Source organism: Sebastes fasciatus, chromosome 1 (assembly GCF_043250625.1).
Source record: "Sebastes fasciatus isolate fSebFas1 chromosome 1, fSebFas1.pri, whole genome shotgun sequence".
Lineage (NCBI taxonomy): Eukaryota > Metazoa > Chordata > Actinopteri > Perciformes > Sebastidae > Sebastes > Sebastes fasciatus.
The window spans coordinates 38,086,074-38,108,273 of NC_133795.1; the positions used below are offsets into that span (position 1 = coordinate 38,086,074).

The window sequence follows — 22,200 nt, forward strand, 5'->3', positions numbered from 1 at the left end:
GTTATCAGGATTACTCCAAAAGTTTGTGATGGATTTGAATGACGTTTTTTTGGAGGGGTGGGGTGTAGCACAATGAACAATTCATTAGATTTTGGTGGGGATCTGGAACAGTGTAACTGATGATGAGTTGATGACGCGTGACCCCGCCTCCTTCTTCGAGCAGAGAGATACGTGTGTGGATGTGTGGCGAGACATCGAGGTGCGGCAGCTGCTGTCCGTCCGCGGTGAGAAAGAAAAAAACGGTAGATGACGGGATGAGAGACGACGTAGTGTAACGTTATACAGACATAACAAGGCTGCTGAGTGAGAGAGGCATCCGCCGATACGTTACACGGAAACACAGCATGTTAATAATAAGCCGACCACCTCACGGTACCGCCAGCTGTGAGCTGTGATCTGTTTTTAAAGTCAGGCACCTCGGCGGAGGTCTGCGCTCTCCGAGAGCCATTCTAGTTGTATAATTAATTCTATCCTCATGCAAACCATTGCAGTCAATGTAAATAGAGCATCCTTAAACATCAGCTATGGAGCGATACATTCCAGACATCTCTATGTTGTCTAGATAAAGTACGCAAATTCTGAATATTTTGTCTTGATTTTTGACACTAGTTTGAAATCTGCCTTTACATGTAACTCTGGCGGTTGCCTGAGTCATAGTGTGACCCATAGACTGTAGTATATAAAGATGGACGACATGACAGCTCCCTAAAAGTGAAGGCAAAACATCTGGATGATAAAGCCCGCCTCCTTCATGTTAGCGGATGGGACATGGGACAAACTAAAAAGTCAAAGTACCCCTTAAATACATTCTACCCAAAGATGGTTTCTGTCATTTTAGGTAGTTCTTATCACGCTGATGTTTGTTCAAGTGTTCATTTTTCTGATCAATTTGGTTTTAATTAGTTATTTGATGCTGTAAAAGAGGGTGAGACGTCCTGATTGGCAGCTGTGATTCTCTCTAGCTGACAAGCTGCGGCCGTGCTCGGCTCGTTATCGGTCCGGGCGGAACAACCTCGATACTGCGGCTCCACCGTCCGATCATTACTGAACAGACTCTGGCTCCAAATGTCATCAAAATCTCAAGATAGCAGCTCCCGTATCAGGGATGTTTTGGCTTCACTTCTGTACAGAGGGAGGAAGAGGAGACACGTCGTCCATCTTTATATACACTCTGTGGTGTGAAGTAGTAGTTTCTCACTTCACAGTAAGCTCACACAGATTGTTAACTTGCCCTTACTGTTTAAGGTTGTGAGTTCAAAACCTGGGCGAGGCAAAACTAACATGCTAATGCCTTTAGCTAAGGTCTAATGATAACAGAACCTCTATTCTCTATTCTCATTTGTCTTCCTCCGCTTCCTTTTTTCATCTTCCTCTTCTTCTTCCTCAACATGGTCGGCCCCGACTCACAGCTGGGCAGAAGTTATAATACATATTGGTTATGGTCTTTTCCTGGGATTGGTTGAAACCTTATCCTTTAGATATATGTGAATTCATATCACTTTGGTCTAGACATTAAATAAAACAAAGACACTGTTATATAAAACATAGTACATGGACTTTATTATTATAAAGCTTTATAAAATATTTGCTACTGCGCATTCATGTATTTCTGTGTAAAAATAAAGCAATATATAAAATTGTTTTAGCAAACATATCCAGTTTATGCATGCTAAAAGCTCAAAGTACAATAAAAACTAATTTGTGAGCAGTCCTATAAGCAGTAGGCCTACACCCTGTAAGATAAAGGGGAGTTCACTGTGGGGCAGTCCTCTGTAATAAAGTGCTTTCATGCAGAGAATGTTTTAGGCAAAGTTACAAACCAAGGACTATAAGCGATTCACCTCTCACGGTGTTCACTTCAAGTCAATTGCTTAGCATGAATTTTTTATTCTGTTAGCTCGGAGTTGGGTCGGTTCTGTTCAGCAGAGAGGGTTGCCCATTCGACAGATACAGACTGTTCTGAAGAGCCGACACTGGCAGAAAGCACAGAAATCACAGCACACATTGGTTGGAGATTTACAGCTTCCCCACAAGGGAATACAGTCAGCAGGAGGAGGAGGGCGCTTCTTCACACCGAATTTGTCCTGAGAGAAAGAAAGAGAGAGGCGGTAACAATACATGTGATCATACAGTTGGAACAGCAACTTAAGATAAAAAAGATGGAAACATGAATGTGTTTTGAGTGAAAATGCTGTTATGGCCACATTGTGAGAGAATATGAAATATGTTTTTAGCATGGGAGTTCATTCTGGACTTTGGCAACAGTTATGTGTGACAAGATAATCCACTTATTATCTTTTTCTAAGCTTCCTGTTGCTCTCGCAACAGGAAGCTCAGGACAATGAGAGGCAGCTGGAAGTTTAGTGAAAGCTAGTAAGTGGACCTTTTGAGTTATTTTGTTACACAAGGAAGATAGGGATTTACTCGTATTGTGTATCATCTAATAATTTTGCAATAGACACAGCTAGCATGCTTTCTGAATAAATTGTCGTCACACATCATCAAAAACTTTCTTTTTTTGGGGGGTAATACCTTTCTTTGTTTCTTTCCTTTCTTGTTCTTCTTCACTTTCGGCAACTCTTAAAGAGAAGAATAGAAAGAAAAGATGCTGCTAGAACTTTCACAGCAGAAACAAAATGCATCATCAGCATACAGGATGATAAATGGTACTGAACTGAACCTAGCCTCATTTTCAGGCAGAAAAATTATATCTGTTTTTTATAACTCAGTGCTATTGGTCAACCTTTACGTCAGTCTGTGGGTTCTACAAATATTTAACCAATGAAAAGTATTAAAAAGAGCTTGTGACTAAATCTCGTATTGCCATCGGATCCTCTAAATGTCGACGAAACCTCGTAGCTCCACCCCGCCTCCTTCTTGAGCAGAGCTGAAACAGTGATGAGGCGTTTTTGTCTGACTTCGTCTGAGGCAGCGTTTCCAGTTTCGTAATGAACCAAAAATATTATTACACTTCTCAACAGCAGTCTGGTCGGGGGAATTCAACTCAGCTGGTCAGGGACAGCTGCCCGGTGTGGGAGGATCTCCAGTGGGACCTCTCCCGGCACTGGCTGCATTTCCTCCGTGTACGCTGTACCGGCACTTTTACATTTTACTCCTTGGCATACCGGGACTTTTTGTTGCTTACCAGCACTTCTCACAAGCTGCCGGTACTCTCCTCTGCCCTCTCCATATCAGCTTCTCTGGGAGATTCATGATAGCAATTCGTAACGGCGCATAAAAACTATGTGGGGAGCATTTGGACGAGCCGACACACGGCACGGTAGAGGGAGGTTAGAGAACGATGGTGCAGTCATTTATTTATACGATGTTCCCGTCCTGTTTGTAAAATAATTAGTGAACTTTTTTTATTTGTGAACAAATATAATGAATGAAGCATTATTTAAAAGTTTTCTGAATCTGCTCTTTTAGGGTGAACATTTCCAGAAGAATTAAATGTTCAGACGAAGGCTGTGATAAATAATAGAAATTATAATTTAACTAGTAATAATAATGGTCCAAAATGATGTAAAATTGCACAGTTTTAAATCAAAAACCCGATATCTCCTTTAATCTTTTATTCATTGTAGAAATTCAGAAAGTGTCTCTGTATAATATGTAGGAGCATCCTGACTGGGACACTGCTCTTAAAACCTGAATGATACCCGACTATAGGCCACAAATAACACAGGAAAGCACTTTAACTATTAACACTATGGGTAAATATACAAACACAACACCTTAACCCTATAATGTTTCAGTTAGAATACTATTGGAGTATTATAGAGCTACTATAGAAGATGCATAGCCCAGGTATATAATGATAAAACAATAAAACCACAGCTGATTATGACTGACACGGTTTAACATGCTTCAAGAAATAATGAATAAATAGGAATAAGTCACAAGAGATTGCCGATACCGGCCGACACACACGCCATCATGTGAAGAAGAGGGTACTGGCACTTATTTTTTTTCCCACTTTCAAGCACTGTAGAGTTCAAACTTACCTACAATGAGAACAGGAGGAGGGCTGTAAGGCAGCGCGTTAGATACAACGACCCTATTGGTGAAGAGTCGGTCGTCGGGGATCATGTAGGCAGAGGCCAGGAAGTAGTCAGCAGCGAGGACCAAGCAGCCAAGCAGCAGGGAGGGATGCATCTTTCTCTGGAACAAAAAGATACTTGGAATTAATATTTTAAATTTAAAGTATATTAAGTTTACGTTTTTGAATACACGTAAAGTATATTAACTAACGACTGAGTTCCAATCATCACCTTAGTAGAAGGTTTGGGAGGGAAATCTACTATAACGTCAGATGGTCCACCACTTTGGTCCGGACTGAGATACCTCAACAAATATCCTCCTTATTAAGTCTTGATAGATAACATTGTTTGTGTGAAACATCATGCCACGCCCATTTGAAGCTGTTTGATGTGGTTACCTGAGGGTAATGTTCTCTGCTACGGCTCGGCACATTAATAGAGTTGTGAGTCACCTGAATGTCTCGCTGCTTGCTTGCCCACAACTCAGCATTACATCAACCGTTTGTTTGCTTGGAAATTTTGGAAGCAGGTTTACAGCGACAGTCTGACCTCTGCTGCTCTTTGAATCGTTCCAATGTGTGTTGCCATCCGCAAAAAACCCACTTGATAAATGCCAGGTGGTGTTTTGTTGAAGCGGTAACCAGTACCTGATGCAAATCTGACACAATGACGCTCAATTCTTACTGTAGATAACAGTGTGGTCATGTTTGCTATAAAGTTCTTGGCATTTGCTGTCCGATGACGTTGCTGTCACAGGCTGCCGCAGGACGTCATCCGTGTTAAACCCCTCAGCTGTGGCCTCCGACGTCGTAGGAATGAGCACCAAGCTGCTGAAAATTGTCGGCTGAAAGTAGAACAATAGTTTGTGTGATATTCACTTTTTGCATAGACGTGAAAAAGAGTTATGAACATGCATATTTCAATATTTATTTTATGTGACTTTTAACTGCAGAACAAAGTCATTTGCATTTGTTTTATAGATTTTGTTTTGAATTATTTATTTATTTTTTCCAGTGAATACTTGAAATGTGTGTGTTCGCCATGTGTGTGTTTTTTTTATTGATGCAATATAATATTACAAAAAGACATAAGACAATTGGACAGTGTTAAAACAGACTTAAGGACATATTTAACTGGGAGTTTGGGTTCAGCCAGTGTTGTAACGAGGATGGCTATTGGCTATTGAGTAATGATAAAGAAAAGAGGCTATTATTGTCTCTTTTTATTCTATTATTTTTTTTTTTTAAATGAAAGTGAGGAAACGCTTTCGCGCTTCGTTTGACCAAAGTATCGTATATTTACAAATGCGGGAAGTTTTCCCGTTTTTGCTTCAAGCCGTGCCTCCTCCGACACGCCGGTTACATACTCAGGTGTGTAGAAACTTCAAGTGTTTGACGACATTTGTCTTTTTCAAATGAGAAGCAAAGTGAACATTGACTCAAAAACTGAGCCACTCGCCAAACTTTATTCACTTTGATTTTTTTTTTTTTACAATATTTCAGTGCAATTTAAAGGTGCAATCTGCAACATGACCATAATTTATAAATTGGGATTTGCATATGTTGCTGATCAAAACAATTCACTTCTGAGTAACCTTGATAGCTGCTGAAAAGTTCAGGCTTCTAAACAGGCTTAAGCGTGATTTATGCACGGCCAAAGTGACGTCACACCATCAGAAGCAGCCCTTTCACGGGGGTTACGTGTGGAAGGTTTTCGTCTGTCCGTGCACATCCACATTTTTCTAACGACGTGGACGAGGATGGGCGGAGAAAATGGAGAACTTTGAGGAGCTTAGTTTCTAGCTTTAAAACTGAGCCTGCTACAATCTAAAAATCACAATGTGTTCAATCTTTAATGTGTTAAAGAAACGTCGCTTTGAAACGAATTTGTGCTAGCGCATTATCGCGTTCAATTTTACAACCCTTATATAAAAATTCTGGACCTCTCTAATTTTTAAGCCCTGGCTGTGGCCTTGTACTGAGGTGCTCTTGCACCGAAAAGAGAGGCTTCCTCTCATTGAAACTTCCCTGAAATAAAGGTTAAAAAAAAAAACCAGTAATAAATAAATAAGTAAATGTTTATAACTGTCCATTAAAGCTGCAGTAGGCAGTATATTTTTGGCATCATTGGGCAAAAAATTCCATAATAACTTTTCAGCATATTGTAATTCAAGTGTTCTGAGAGATAACTAGACTTCTGCTCCTCCTCATGGCTCTGTTTTCAGGCTTTAGAACATCTAGCCCGTGACGGGAGACTTTGACCAATCACAGGTCATTTCATTGAGAGAGCGTTAAAACATGGCCAGTACTCCCTCAGATATCTTGGTGTACAAATATGGAACACCAAAATACATGTGATCAAGAGCTCGTTATCATTAGAACATTTTAAAAGAAATTCATCATCACATTTAATTAATGATATCTAATTATCTTTTGATATGTTTAGATACATTTCTTTTTTTCTGTACTGTTTTTTGTATGTATTTCATTGTTTTTATGCGATTGTTTTCCACTGTTTGGTTAGGTTTTTCTGCACATTTTGTGTACTTGTTGTTGTTGTTTAACTTTTATTGTATTTTTTAAAATTATGTTAGTTAAGATCTTCCCTTTTTGTTATTGTTTTTTCTCCTGGGGATGGAGGGAGAGGTCCTTTGTATAAGCCTGTGGCTTCTTGACCTCTCCTGATACATTTCTTGTTTGTTTTTTCATTGACTGGAATTTGTGCAGTTTTATATATGTGCAAATAAATAAGTAAATAAAAAAAGATATATATATATTGGCTGTGCTCCGGTCATGTGACCGGAAATTGGCGTTCCTTCACCAGATTTCACAATGGCGGTGGCGTCACAAACTTTCTAATTTTACAGCTAAACTTGCACAACAAGATGATTCTGAGAACATTTGAGGAGAGAAATAGACATTAACGTGACATAATATTGATTCATATTTGATCAGCACTGCCTAGTTTGACCGTTTGGTCGGAGTTCAAAGTGATTGACAGCCGGCTCTCATAGACAGCAGCTGGACAGCAGACCTCAGATCAGCTCTTACTGCTTGTTTTCCTCCGGTCTGTGAAATCTTGCAGATGTCGTTAGGAGCACCGGAGGACACAGAGGCACACCGATTTTTTTCAGGTTACCTGTTTCATGCACTACTGTCAGGATATAGCGACCGCTTTATAAAGATAACATTTTTTAATCATATTTGCTCCAATCTCGCCTACTAAAGCTTTAAATGAATAGTTCAACATTTCTGATTCACCGAAATGTCAAATTATTGTTTCTTTAAACAGAGCTCAGAATATCAATCACTTCCATATTTTTTAAAAACTGTCTGCTGATAAACTGATGAGTTTGGAGCGTTATTGAACCTCCTTCGAGACAAGCTAGTATGACACAGTTGGTACCAATGGATTCATTAGGTTTTCTAGTTTCATATGATACCAGTATCTTCACTCTAGCTTTAAAACCGAGCCGCTACAACCTCTGAAATATCGATTGCATTATTGCGTTAAAGAAATTAGTGCCGTTAAAACGAGTTTGCGTTTCACACTGTTTTTACCTGCATGTTTTACCATCACCATAATCAACTGTAACACCAGTTTGTGTGTGTTCATGTGTTTGTACTCTAACTGAACTGGAATTTATTAATCTGCGTCAGCAGTCCCCCACCTGTCTGTGTTATTATAATCCAATGTTAGATCAGTATATGAGCCTCTCTGCAGTGGGGACATATTACACAGTTTTATCCTTTTAATGCTTAAACATACAGAGCTGACATTCAGAAATCATGTTTTTCAGTCTTTACTAGAACTACAACTGCAAATTAAATCAGTTCTGCATAAAGCGTTTTCACACTGCTCTAGAGCTAATTAACAGGAATAAGAGTGTGGGCTGCAGCTAACTGCAGGGCTGCAGCACTGTGGGAAGTGTAGTCAGAGCTGCTGACTGTTGAAACACCAGATGGTTTGTCCACTCTCTCTCTCTCTCTCTTTTTTTCTTCCCTCCGTTATGCTCCAGTGATTTTCATCCAGACTTTTATCGGAATTTATTGTAACTGATTACAACTTCATCTAGCGTTCAGTTGTTAAATCTCCTCTCTCGTTTGTTCTTTTCCTTCACAGCCGGGTGTTGTGGAGACTGCGTTTAATTTAGCTGCAGGTTCCTGGCCTGTTGGCTGCAGTCCTTGTTTTTCATTAGGCCCATTACCAGACGCTAGACTAAACAATATAAACACCTCCTGTAATGGGATAAAACATTTTAAGTAATTTAACGAAAGGCTAAGTGTTGCAATCAGCGCTTCGTCAGACACGTTGCTCAGTCAGAGGCAGCAGTAGATGTTTATTTATTAACAGTTCTTCATTCAAAATGAAAAGTAGCTGGGAAATTTTTCCATAAATTTGACAATTCCTAATTTTGCATCATCTGTCTGTCTATTGAACACACTGAAACTTCAGAGCAACTTCATTTATATATCGTGTAGAGAAAAGCAGTTGAACATGTGGGGCTTTTTATTGCATTTTAAAAACATTTTTAATTTGTGAATTATTAATATTTTCCGTGATATACAAAGGCTTACATAGACTCTATGAAAAAGACACAACAAGGCATTGGGATGAAATATTTTTACATCTAAATGGACTGTATTATAGTTTTATGTCTTTCATTTGTAATAGGTGTGCGTGTGTGTCATTGTCCTTGTAATTATGGTTCCTGATAACTTCTTTTTTGTTTGAATTGACAAAATGTGAAGTCTGACTCATAGATGTGTTGTAAGGACAGTGAACAAAATCATGAGTGCATAGACGGTGAGCAAAAAATAACCAGAATCAACCTGGACTAAGTTTATTCTTTTAGTTATTCATGGTGAAATAAGCTCCCTCCCCAACGCCCAACAATCATTTTTGTAGTCCCGTGACAAAAATCCAACATCATCTGTGCTCAAACTGCAGCTGCAAAATGATTTGATGTCTCAAAGGAGACGACGTTGAAAATCATGACAAACACGAGCTCCACGGTCCACCATTTTTGCACAAATTTGCAGCTTGTGATAAAAGTCAGTCAATTTCTTTTGATACAAATTGGAAAATGGCGCAGCGGTGACGTGTGGACTTCAAAGTCTGTGTCATTACTAATCTGGCAAAATACAAAAGAAAAAAATGGCAAAAACAGAGACATGTTGTGGACCGTGTATTTATCCAATTAAAGGCAGAATGAGGAGAATATTCCAATGTAGACTCATACATAAATAATCCCTTTTATGACCCACGAGATGTGTGAGGAGGTTGTTACAGCCCAAGAAATCCAAACTACAAAGTAAGAGAGCGAGACACTTGCATGAGATTAACTTCTTCTTCTTCTCTCAATTCTTCCCAAACATGCAGACATCCTGCGGTCTACGGCTACCTCTAGTGGGTTAACAGGAACTGAATGCACAGCAGCCGTGTCTGTATCTGCAGAGACCCTGCAGCCCTCAGCCTGTGTTTTCTTATTCTGCTGCGTTCGCTCGGGGATGTTTCTGGGCGCCGACTTCCATAAAAACGTGGCGACCAGGTGCCCGATCGTAAGCACGCATCCAAGAGGAAGCTAAGAAAATGGCGGACACGATGCCGAAAATAAACCCTGCCAATACAGCGAGGGCGAAACGCCAAGCGGTCAAAGCTAAAACGAGAGTGAATCTGGGGGTTGGTGTTCACCAGCTGGCGAGCGCCGTAACGGTAAACCGCGGTCAAAGTGGGGTGGGCGTGAGCCGGTGAGGAGGGTCCAACTTTAAATGTTGTGTTTACAAACCGCAACCTACAAATGCTACTCATGGTGCCTTTAAGGGAACATGGTGATTAATTTTTCATCCATGACAGCTTCGGAATCAATTGTTAACAGACACGAATGTCAGCTGACCACAGTCGCTGCTCTTTGTAGGAGCAGGAAACAACAAAACTCTCTACAGCCACCTAGGGTTTAAATGTTTGATACTCAAAAAATAGATTTTTTAAAGCATTAAGCAGTCCCTTTGAAAGCAGTGGAAGCATCGAGCAAGAATGTCCGACACATTGTATATGTTAAATAGCACCTCAAACCACCTTGATACATCTCCTGCCCAGCGTCTGGTTCGACTTTAAAGCGTCAACACAGGATCAGAGTGGCTGTTTTTCATGAGGTTTTGGAAACCACACTTTAGTGCATTGATCCATTTCAAAGCGGGATGATTTAAAGAGGTGAACAATGACTCAATGACAAAAACTCAGTGGGGGAAGTTAACAAGCAACAAAAACATGTGCAGATGTGCGGGCAAAAATATGAAACGCACGGTCTAGTTGCTCTGCTGTCCAGATATGAGACGCAGACTGTAGGGACAAGAACGCGGCGTATCATTGCAATATTTTTTCTCAGTAGAAACAGTCAATCATTCCAGGTAATTTGGAGATTTTAACTGCGTTTAAATAACCGTATTTCAGTATGAAGGAACCGCATGTTGAAATATAGTTATTTATGTGCATCTTTTGACCTGCAAATCACCGAATTAATAAAAAACACGATATGTTTATGTGACTAAAACTCAGCGGCTGATGTTTTTTTCTCAGTCCTGATTTAGATGTGATGTTTTCTAATTCGTTTGGGGAGCAAAAAGCCCCCCGGCTACCTCATCAGGCCTCTCGGATTCATGGAAGTTTGATCTCTATAATGTCCAGTGCTTTGTAAAAAAATTAATAACGCTGCAATACAGATGTAAATAGATTTAAAGTCCAATATTCACGATATGCAGGATAAACCAGCTGATTATGAGCTGCAAGGAAGACCTTGATGAAGGACTTCAGGAGAACAATAAACACATTTGGAAAAGTTTGATATTTCAAAGCCAAACGCAGCCTTTGTCAAACTCGAAAGGAGACGTACATCATGAGACCGACAATAAAAGAACAGGAAAGGATTTGAAGAAACAAGAGAAAACAGTTTCGATCAGTAGAAATGGCTCTCGAGAGGCTGCGTGACCCGACAAACTGCCACCGTTACCGTCTGCCACCTCAGGCTGTGAGTTCAGGAACCTAAAACCATTCTCTTGTTGTTTTTTCTCATGTGAGAAATATTACTGTCACTGCATCTCTGGACTCGGTGGTTATGTGGTGCTGAAGGGAGAGCTCCTGTGAAGTGCAGTTTACACACATCTTTTAATACGCTGCAGTATTCTTTGATACATAAAGTTATTACTGAAGAGTTATTTAGGGAGCAATAGTCCTCTCTTTGTGGTGGTTGAATGGAGCTGGTTATTATTCATGCTACTTTAGTTTGTACTGGACTTTTTGTTGTTTTTAATATTTACAGCACAGTGAATGTTTAGTAGAATTATTTTGATAAGAAGATCAAGAACGTTCAGATTTTCCCATCTAGACGTCAAATAAAAGGTTATGCCCCCCTCTCCCCCTCCCCCCGTGCTAAAAACAACTAAATGATAAAGAAATTAAAAAATGTTGATCAAAATGTGCCGTTGTATTTTATTAAGAAATAATTGATTATGTAATTAAAAATAAACAAATACATTAAAAATAAATTAAATAAACATATTATTATTAATATAATGTGTGATGATTCAAACAGGGAAAAAGCATTTGACTTTGATGAAAAATATAGAAGATAATACTACACTTTTACACCCAAAAAATATTTAAGAATACTTCAATGGTACAAGAAATTATTTTTTTTAAAAAGCAGTTAATGGAAAAGAAAAGATGTCATGCTTCTCTACAGCATGTGTAGAGCAACTGTAAATGATGGATGTTCCTATTCAACAGCTCTTCATTTGACCTCTTGACCTCGTTGTTTTGTTGTTTTTAATAGTGACAGAACAGTGGATGTTTAGTAGAATTATTTTGATAAGAAGATCATAATCAAGTCTGAACAAATGTTTTTTTTTGTCCAGCTATTTTACCATCTAGACGTCGTAATTAAATTTGATGTCCCAAGCTAAAAAATTATATATATAAATAAAAAATTAAGAAATTTTGATCTTGATAATGTATCAAAATATACCATTTCGTTTGATTAAGAAATAATTGTGAAATAATAATAATAGTAAATTATAACTGATGGTCGGGCTCTCACTCATTACTTTTTGATGATTCAAGCATTAAATATAAAATTTAAATTTTTTTTTTTTAAAAATCATTTGACTTTGATGGAAAAAAATCAACAAAATACTACAATTTTACAGCAAAAAAAAAAAAAATGATAATGGAAAAGAAAAAACGTAATTTCTCTCGACAGCATCATAACTAAAAATGGCTGAATGTTACTACTCAACAGTACTTCATTTGACCTCTTGACCTTGTTGTTTTGTCACCCACTGACTGCTTTATGTAATTGATGAACCAATTAACTGATCAACACCGACAGGAAACAGATTTTTCGGTGAGCCTGTCCGCTACACCGGACTACATGTGTGTATGCGTATATGTACACATTAAAGTCTTGTGAAACTGCACATGAAACATGTATAAATACCAGCCCCGCAAAACAAAAAGATTTTGGTATTGATTATAATAATCCATAAATGGGATTCCGCTGAAAAATGAACTAGAGTATGATGTTTCTAGAGGAAAAGTGGAAAGGCAGTCAAATTCCTCGTTCCGTTCTCCGCCTTTTTTCTCTTGGTCAGTTCATTAAAGTATGAAATACGGAGGTGGATCAACGTTTCCACTCGTAGCTGTAAATCTCCTGATAAGTTGTAAACTGTTCACCATTATCCCCGATTATGTACTGTCAATTTAAAAAGGGAAAAAAGGATTTCAGCTGCGATTAACGGGTGCATACTTTGATTAGATTAGGAGCACTTTTATTAGATTAAGGTGAAGAAAGTAGGTGAACACAGACCTCGGCAGCAGAACAACCAAACAGATGGTACCGGTTTCAAGTCAAGTCAAGTCAATTTTATTTTTCAGCCCAATATCACAAATCACAAATTGCCTCAGGGGGGCTTTACACTCCGTACAGGATACGACACCTTCTGTGCTTTACAACCCCCTCACTTCCATGAGGAAAAAGTCCCCAAACAAAGACCCTATGAAGAAGGGTAAAAAAAATAAATGGATGTAAAGGCTATGTAAGATGGCAGCTTGACGGGTTATTTAAGGAATATTAAATAATAATTTATCAGACAAACACTAGCTTTTTACATCAAAGACGGTCAGACTATGAAAAAAACATCTGACTTGCATTCGGTAGAAATTAGTCCACGGATCTTCCTCTGTACTTTGTCTGTTCCAACACACACATACATTTTGTGAAGAAACATGTCTCGGAAAACTGCGGTGGAAACAAATACGCAGCGTTCATTTTTAAATTGATCTGCTCCGTTGCAGAAGCTGCTGGCGGCATTAGGATATTATTTCCTTTGCCCCCTTTTTGTATGGTTTCCAAAGAATCAGAACCAGCAGGAAAACACACGCCAACCTGCAATATTTCACCCTGCGAGTTTGGTGTTTCTATTCATAACAACGGAAATGAGCGTCTTACTTTGGAAAGCCGAGATGAATCAGATTTTATTTAACTAAATAAAAACACAACACAAAAAAAACAAACATGTTTGAAATCAGAAACAGTTTTCAAAACAATTAAAACTGTGATATTGGCCATAATGACTAACTTAACGCTTCTTTGCTTTAAACAGACACAGAGAAATAATTACATTTAATCTACGTTCAATTTAAAACAGCTAAAAATGGTCTTGTCATGTTAGTGTGTCTCTTATTTTGAGATGAAATACTGGCTGTGATCTATTGAAATGTAAAGACATTTTTAAAAAAGTGCACACTACTAAAGATCAAACCGAGCGTTCATACTTAAACTGAAAGTTTTTGTCGGCGGCTTTACAGAAACAACCCCTATGACCGAGACTTAGTGGATGGGAGGGGGGGGACACGTGTCCCTCGTTTTGTCACGCCACACGATTTTCTCGATTAAATCTCTGTGAACTCAAAAGCAACGCCTCCGACAATCCAGCTGCCAAAACGCACATGATTTCAGTTGATGCATTCATCTACAGTTATTTCTAGTTTTTGGCCCCGGGTTTGAGAGGAAGACTACGGTACTTCCAACTCCTCTGTAGGGGGAAATAATACATAATAATTAAGTTTTTATTAAGTTAACATTCTCTTAACATTAATCAAAGATAAACATTTATTTTTGTAGTAACGATGCAAATACAATATAATCTATATCATTAGGTGTTGTGTCTCTATCAAGGAATAATAATACAGTAATTATTGTCAAGTTATTTTTTAGATATGTGCAGTTTCCCCCGATTTAAAGACATAAGATACATTGACAACAGCTTTTTCTTTTTTTAAGGCCTTTATTTTGTAGGTTGAGTTCATAGTTCAGTTACATTGACCATCAATCATTTAGGAAATACTGTAGTATTTAATTTAATACACACGCTCTCATACAATACACAGACATCATCAAATGTCTCATGTTAAAATGTAAATATTAATCATATTTTTTTAATAATAATTCTAAAAAAAACAATTCCATCTAAATGTTGTTAATGTTGTATTATATGTATATTGTTCTATACTGGAGGTTAGATACGTACAGCTGCAAATCATCAGCCTCTACATATATCTGTAATACTAGACGTGGATCATTTGAAGTATGGTATGCTTGTTTGTTCATGTTTATTATGAACATGACATGACATTCTTATTCTCCCCTCCAGCCTTTAAACAACCCCCCACCATGTGATGGGTAAGACAACCCCAAAAACAACAAAACGGAAAAAAATAAATAGAAAAGTAGAAGTTGTTGACCATATATCTTGGTAATGCTATATGTTGTTATTGTTATATATGTTGTTTACTAAATAAGAAGTTTACAAAAGCAACTCATGGGAGAGTTTTGTGATTGAGGTTAAGGTTTTGTCCTGTGGTCACATTTGTGGTCCATCTTCACTAAATTATTCACGTTTTCTTTTTCACCGCACATCTGTGTGCAGTCCGGCTGGTTAACCGTCACGTGTGTGTGTGTGTGTGTATGTGTGTGTGTGTGTGTGTGTGTGTGTGTGTGTGTGTGTGTGTGTGTGTGTGTGTGTGTGTGTGTGTGTGTCTCTTTGTAGCTCCGCTCAGTGCGTTCTCTCGGCCCATCCATTGTGATGACGAGCCCACAAAGAAATATTCCACCAAGAAATCTATATTGTGAGCATCAAACACTCGCCCCCCTGTCGTCTCGAGAGAAGTTTGAAAAAGTTTGTATCTTGTTTCTTCACGGAGGGGCGGCATCTGCTTAGATTTACAGCAGTTGGTAATGGATTCCAATGACGACAGTTTCACAAATTTAAAAAAGAAAAAATGTCTACTTTTCCCTCTGCTGATGCATGTTTACAAGTATTTTTGCTATTTGAAACCAACACAGCGGTTGAAAACAGCTGTTTACTGCCGCTAGAAGCAGATTAATGAGAGCGGGGAGACTTAATCAAACAGTAAATGTGCTGTAAAACCCAAACCACCGGCTAGAAGAGGTTCAGTGGAGCTGCAGAGTGGGTAATCCGTCTCTGTGGGCCTTTTCACATTCACGCATACATCATTTAATTTAATGCTAATATAAAAATATTGGTTAATGGAGCTAAATATTTGACCTCAAATAATATCTAGAAATGTATAATAATAATAATAATAATAATAACTCTGCTCGGGAGTCTGTGAAAAGTTACTGGCTCAGTTATTCAGGGCACATCTCGGGGACGCTAAAATGCCTCCGAAATTTACAACCAGAAAACCGGCTAAAAATGTGAAGGAGTTTAAAGTTTTTCTTGGCTCTATAATCTCTGCTGCTCTTAAACGGGAACGTTTATAAATTGTTGTAGAAAAATGTTTTAGTTGTTCCAATCCGAGATAGCAGTTTGATAATGTAAGACTAAAGTTCATCTCAACCGATATGTATTATTATTATATGATTCATATTGTTTTGGATTTCTGTGAATTATGCATCGTTTCCCCTTCTTAGAAGTCATTTTTATTTATATGACGGTTTTATTATTAGCATGCTGTGTTAACTGTCGAATGTCTATGAGCTCACAAAGGCAAAATAGATCAAAATCAAATGGTGCGTAAAAACAATCAGGTGTGTTTCATTTCGATTTTATCGACTTTCGTGGACCATTAATTGTAGATTTGTATTTTATGTCCCTGGATTATGTAATTGTGTATTTTTTTATTACAATATAAATTAGTTTTTTAGAAAAACACGTCTAGCATTGCCAATGAGGTGAAGCTATAAATGCTACAATGTGTGTTTTTAGGCTACTCTGTGAATATTAAAGTGTAAACAAACTCAATAATAATTTCACACACACATGACAGAACAATGCTCCAGATCTCCTGCTTTACAATCATAGAAAAGTCAAAGGTCAAAGTGTGTTTGTTTGTTGTTGTTTAGACGGAGCAGAGACAATCAGTTATCAAAAAAGCTTTAAAGGAAAGGCGAGAGACTTCTGGCAGATTTGCGGGGACGACTTCAGGAGGATAAATCAGCCCGACAGTAGCTTTTACGTCTGTGTCACGTCTATCATCTGACATCTGGGGCCGCTCCACACTGCTCGCCTTTCATCTGCTGCTGCTTCCACAGGTACACGTAAATTATTCTAATCAGCAAAATATTTTCTTTCCACGTCGGGGAAAAAAAAAAATTCAGATTTTTATTTAAACACTTAAAAAAATGTTTTTAAAGTAAGATAATATCTGACTTTCTGGATCTTTTTATAACAACACGCCACAGTGGGTTTCTCTTTCATGCCGTCCAGCATATTGAAGTCAGCATCCCTCCCCTACAAAACTGTTGATATTTCATTTCTCACCCATCAGGCTTTCCAACACACTCCACAGGGTGGGTCGCCGTTTGAAAAATTGGAAAACAACTGAATCTACTGAAGTAATGTGATATAGACTACATCCCATTCCTCTCGTGCCATTATAACACAGAACCAGACACGACAAGATAATACTGTCAGTGCCAACAAGTTTCCTGGAGATATGAAACATCTCGTTTTCTATTCTATCGCAGCATGTTCGGAGGGTGAGAAGAAACGGATAAAAGCCACAAGGAAAGAGAAAATTAAAAATAAAACAGAGCTGATAGACGTGTAACTGGAGCGACAAATTTGTTGCTGCTGTTTTAATCTAATTCTATAGGCTACTTCCCGACTGCCTCACTCAGCCCCAAAGCCCGTTGGCTCCTACTGACGACTGTTCTTTAAAACCGCTCACAGATATATAGTTTCAGTAATCTCCTAAAACAGCTGGTCTCTGTGGTTTTTTAACAAACGTCACTCAAACTGGAGGAAACGGTGCATTTGTCGTGGGACTATTTTCAGCGGCGGATTAATCCACGTGGTACTCTACTGAGTGTTTGTGGCAGCAGGACGGCGTGTGTGGGATCGTGTGGGTTCATGGTAATGGCGGTGAGCGTGTCACCCAGTGAACCAGTGCGGCTCGGTGATGTGTTTTTAATGGAGCGCTACGCAGCCGTGACCTTCCCAAACAGATAAACTGCATTCGCTGTTCCGTTTGGAAGGGAATGTATTTTGCCGCGGATAACGTTTGTCGTAAGCCCGCGGACGGCCGCAGTGAGCGACGTAGCACAACGGGCGACGCGCAGAGCATGTAACGTAGCATATCGAGATAACCGTTGTTGAAAGTTATGTGGTATAATATCCAAGAAAGTCCACTACGGGCGGGTGGGAGTGGTGGTTGATGGGTCAAACTAACACCTGAGACCGCTGCTCATGTCCCGTGTGAATCATTTTAAGCCAAATCATGATGGGTTTTGTTTTGTACTAAACCTAATCAAGTAGTTTTGTCGCCTAAACCTAACAAAGTTGTGTTTTGTTGTTTGTTTCAATTTACAATGTGTTTAAGACGGTTTAAAACTGGGAGAAAGTACGTTTCCCTCGAAACGTAACAGCAAATTCAGTTTAGTTATACGAAAGCGTAATTTTGTAGGAGACAGGGTTGATACGGCACAGAGGAAGAAGATACATCAGGCTCTGATACGATACTTAATACTTGTCAGTAGGATCAGATCATTGCTGTTTTGGTCTTTTCATTTCAAATATAGAATATTACTAGACTTTTCCTTTCATGTAAACCAGAAAACCTGGTTTCCTTAATCAGTGAAACCTGGTCTCCGCGGGTACATATCTCCAGAAAAAAACATATACGGATAACAATGCTGGGTTTCTGATCAGCTTCTTACATGAACGCGTGTGCAGGAAAAAGTTCAGAGAGGGAAAATATATCACTGTGAAGCTGCGTAACAATTAATCCTTGCATTCAAAAATAATTTAATTCAAAGTCCGACACTAAATAGCCTCTAAAAGTTTAAATTAGTCAGTTCAGACACAGTTGTGCAGTAAATGCACTTTCAGTACGGAGAAACACGCACACACACACACACACACACACACACACACACACACACACACACACACACACACACACACACACACGCACACACAAAGTCAAGGGGCAGGTTCTTGTATCACTAATACACTTAAATAAAAATGCCATAATTCCCAGATGCCTGAATACACAGATTTCACAGTAACCAGGAGACTACGGGGCATGAAACCACGCTCAATTTTCTGTGTAACCTGATTATTCAGATTGATCTGGTTCCCTTCAGTGCCTTTTAAACATACCGATACATAAGGAAATGATTTGGGGAGGTTCGTCATTTAAGTTTAAATATCTTTCAATCAAACCGACTATTTATTCTGCTTACTTTTCCTTTTGGTTAACAGAAAGGAAATATTTCCTTTTAATATCATATCTAGTATAGCAGATAAAAAACAATAAAAAAGCAAGACAAACCAACACACACACACACACACACACACACACACACACAGTGAGTATATTTTTTTAGCATTCACTCCACCAAACGCTCCTCTGTTACAGACCAGACTTCACCGTATGCTACAGTAAGTGCAGTAAACTACTAGAGCATCGGTTGCTCGACACCAGAAACAAAATGAAAACAGTGGAAACGTCCCGCATTACGGCTCACAGGATGTTCATTTCAGCACGATAATGGTGATCACAAAGTGTCCTCACTGTACACGACAGACCGACTGTTATCTGCTCTCTACAGCAGAAGAAGTGTGTGTTTCACATCTGGACGTAGTTGTCGAAGGGTCAGACGAAGATCACATCTATTCTTCTGATCCTCTTCGTTAGATGCCGATTATTGAAATCGAAGCTTAAGTTGCACGTTTTGTATCAGAGTATTATTTCTGAGAGATGACTTTAATCAACCATCAAGTTGCTGATTGAAATGACTTTGTTTACCCAGCATTCCTCAGGATAACGACCATCATGTTGCCGCAGGCAACAGCAATATACTGTAATTAAATACAGTGTTTAAGACACTACTCTGTGATTTTTTATTTAAACCATACCTACAATATATATCCCTATTATTGTTCATTATCATGCATAATGATATATTTACAGTTACTGCTTTGTAATGCTGATGTTTTACAGCTGTTTTACTGTTATTGCTCAGTGATTACGTGCAAAGATTATACGAGTTATAACAACAAATCATAACAACTCTTTTATGAATTATACATAAAACTTCACAATTTCAATATTGAAAAGGCGTAATTATGTGCAGACATGTTACTCATGCATTCTAATTATTACATGGCATGTTTTTGTTCTAAAGGGAATTGTGTTTTCTCATTTAATCCAAGAGACAGAAATCTATGAGCTCTAACAAAAAAAAAAATTATTATTTTTTTTTTTTCATGCTTATTTATTTTTCATTTTCTTTTAAAACATTTTTATGTCATGAGCAAGAAAGAAAATCTTTTGTGTGCATTATTCACTTTAACACATTAAAATTACAATATTATTTTACTCTGACAGATATTCAAGAGCAGCTTGAAATAATATTTAATAAAGTTATTATTACAGGAAAACTTTAATTGGATATGAAGCACATTAAGAAAAGATAAAACTTTGTTTATCCAGAGTGTAATTGTTGAAATAAACAATGTTTTATTGACTTTTATACAGAATTCTTGTAAAACTTGTAACTTTTAACCAGAGGTTACGGGTCATAAAAAAGCTCCTTAACATTGGATCGGCATTTTAAAATATTCTTAACATATTTGTGGAATTAAAAGCACACTTTTAATACAATATTAAAAACTATATATATATATATATATATAATATAATATATATAAATATAATGCTATTAATGTAATGTGTGTTTAAGACACTGGTTTCATGTAAAGTGTAGAAATGAATCCCAAGTTTATTTATTTTTTTCAATGCAGCAGCTTCGACTTCTGTCCACAACTTTTAGCAGGTTCTTATCTCTGATCAGGAATCTGTTGATACTAGAATAACAAAATGCTGCTTCAGTGGCTAAAAGTCAGCCGGGTTCACAACTTATAACGAGTCCGACCGCTTTTCTTTCCCCCCTTTTATCTGCTCATTGTGACGGGGCTGTCAACAATCTCCCTTTATATCGCTGATAACAGACCGAGATCGTGGAGTCGATAGTCGGAGCCCCGGCGGCGGCGGGGCTTTGCTTCAAACAGGAATAGGGAAGAATATATATGCTCACATTTTCTGCACATGGTGTAGTAAATACATGTAAGACGTGAAGAAATGAATTTACTACAACTGGGATTTACTGCAGGAGTTTATGTAAACCGTTACGGTTCTCCGTCAGAATTTACAACCTGAATCGACCTTGTTCTGGCTTTCTCTCTCAACCGCATTAAAACACTCCAAGTCAAATCACGGAGGCGATCCAAACAAATTGGACACGTTGATCCAAAAAATGCTAAATTTATCAGAGACTGATTGGTTCCTTTGTTGCCAGATTTCTATTTTAATTGTGCGTTTTATTGCACTTTACAGGCCCCAGCTGGGGAAACCCTTTCAAAGCAGCTGGCACACAGGAGAGGATTTTCTTCAACAACCTCACAGAAGATGATCTCCACTAAATTCAGCAATATTATTTCTCTGATAACCAAGATTAAGTACCAGAAAAGAAGTGAGATTTGAGATTTCCCATACATGCTACAAGTGATTGTGTCCTCGCGGTGCATTTCCATCGCTCAAACGAATTCCTTGGAACTTTTTCAACATGACCAGATAAGATCAAAATTTCCGTTGGCCTTACCTGTGGTTCCCGGGGGTCAGCTGTCTGCCAGTCAGTTTCTCTCGTTTCTACAGTGTGCCGCTCTCTCTTTTTTTGCCCCCCACTTTTCTTTCTCGCTTTTATTTCTCTGCCTCTTTGGTCCACAAGTCACCACTCTCCTTCTTTGTCGTCCCTCCCTTTTCCCACACTTCACCTCTAATTGTGTGGTTTTTGTCTTTTCTGCTCTGTTTCACTTCTTCTCTCTCGCTGTCTCTATTCCCCCCGTCTCTGGTTCTCTCTCTCTCTCTCTATGAGGCTTTTCTTTCCTCAAACCACTGTTTATCCCCCTCTCCTCTGTTTCTTCTTTTTTCTCTGCTTAAGTAGCAGTACCTTGCCCCGCTGTTGATGATGAAGACATAATGGGAGGTTTGTACTGGAGGCGGGACCAGCATCGCAGTGGGTTGGGGGGGGGGATGGGAAAGGTCAAATTATGCAGAAGATGGACAGATAAATGTGAACCAGACCCTCCTGTGAAGTGTTGTTTCTGGTAGGTGTTACCTCTGGAGCCCATATCGGAGGCCGACGGCGGCCTTTGAGGAGAAATCCTCCCTTTCACCTGTCAGATGTGCCGGCGGTGTTCGGTTACTCAGTGACTCGGCACTGTAAGCTCCTTTTGCTGTAAACCCACGCTCCCTCGACCTGCCTCGGTTGCTTCTGGTTCTGTTTGTGATTTCCTACGTTTCCCAGAATGCCATTCTGGACATAGAACATGTCCCAATGCCAGACAACACTAGTCTAACTCCAAGCAGGTGTTGCATGCGTTGGTATTGAACGAGAGACTGAAGCAACACTAGCAGCTCTGGGAGGCTCTACTTAGACACAGAGGAGCTAAATGCTAATGCTAGCATGCTGGCAACAACAATGCTCACATGTTTAGCAGGTATAATGTTGGCCATTTTTCACCACCGTAGTTTAGCCTGTTAGCATGCTAACATGTGCCAATTCGCACTA

General features: G+C 38.8%; 1 protein-coding gene across 2 annotated transcripts; it reads right to left on the reverse strand.

Moving 5' to 3' along the window:
- Positions 1 to 1,533: 1,533 nt before the first annotated feature.
- Positions 1,534 to 21,902, reverse strand: asip1 (agouti signaling protein 1). Of its 2 annotated transcripts, XM_074647636.1 has the most exons (4): positions 21,232 to 21,902; positions 4,008 to 4,164; positions 2,533 to 2,579; positions 1,534 to 2,084 (listed from the first exon to the last, which is right to left on the reverse strand). In XM_074647636.1, the coding sequence occupies exons 2-4, from the start codon at positions 4,156 to 4,158 to the stop codon at positions 1,920 to 1,922; spliced, it is 363 nt and encodes a 120-aa protein (XP_074503737.1). In that variant the 5' UTR covers positions 4,159 to 4,164; positions 21,232 to 21,902; the 3' UTR covers positions 1,534 to 1,919. The 2 variants fall into 2 exon arrangements, with proteins under 2 accessions (XP_074503737.1, XP_074503744.1); XM_074647643.1 differs by lacking the exon at positions 21,232 to 21,902 and having other exon boundaries at positions 4,008 to 7,900.
- Between the last annotated feature and the right edge of the window lie 298 nt (positions 21,903 to 22,200).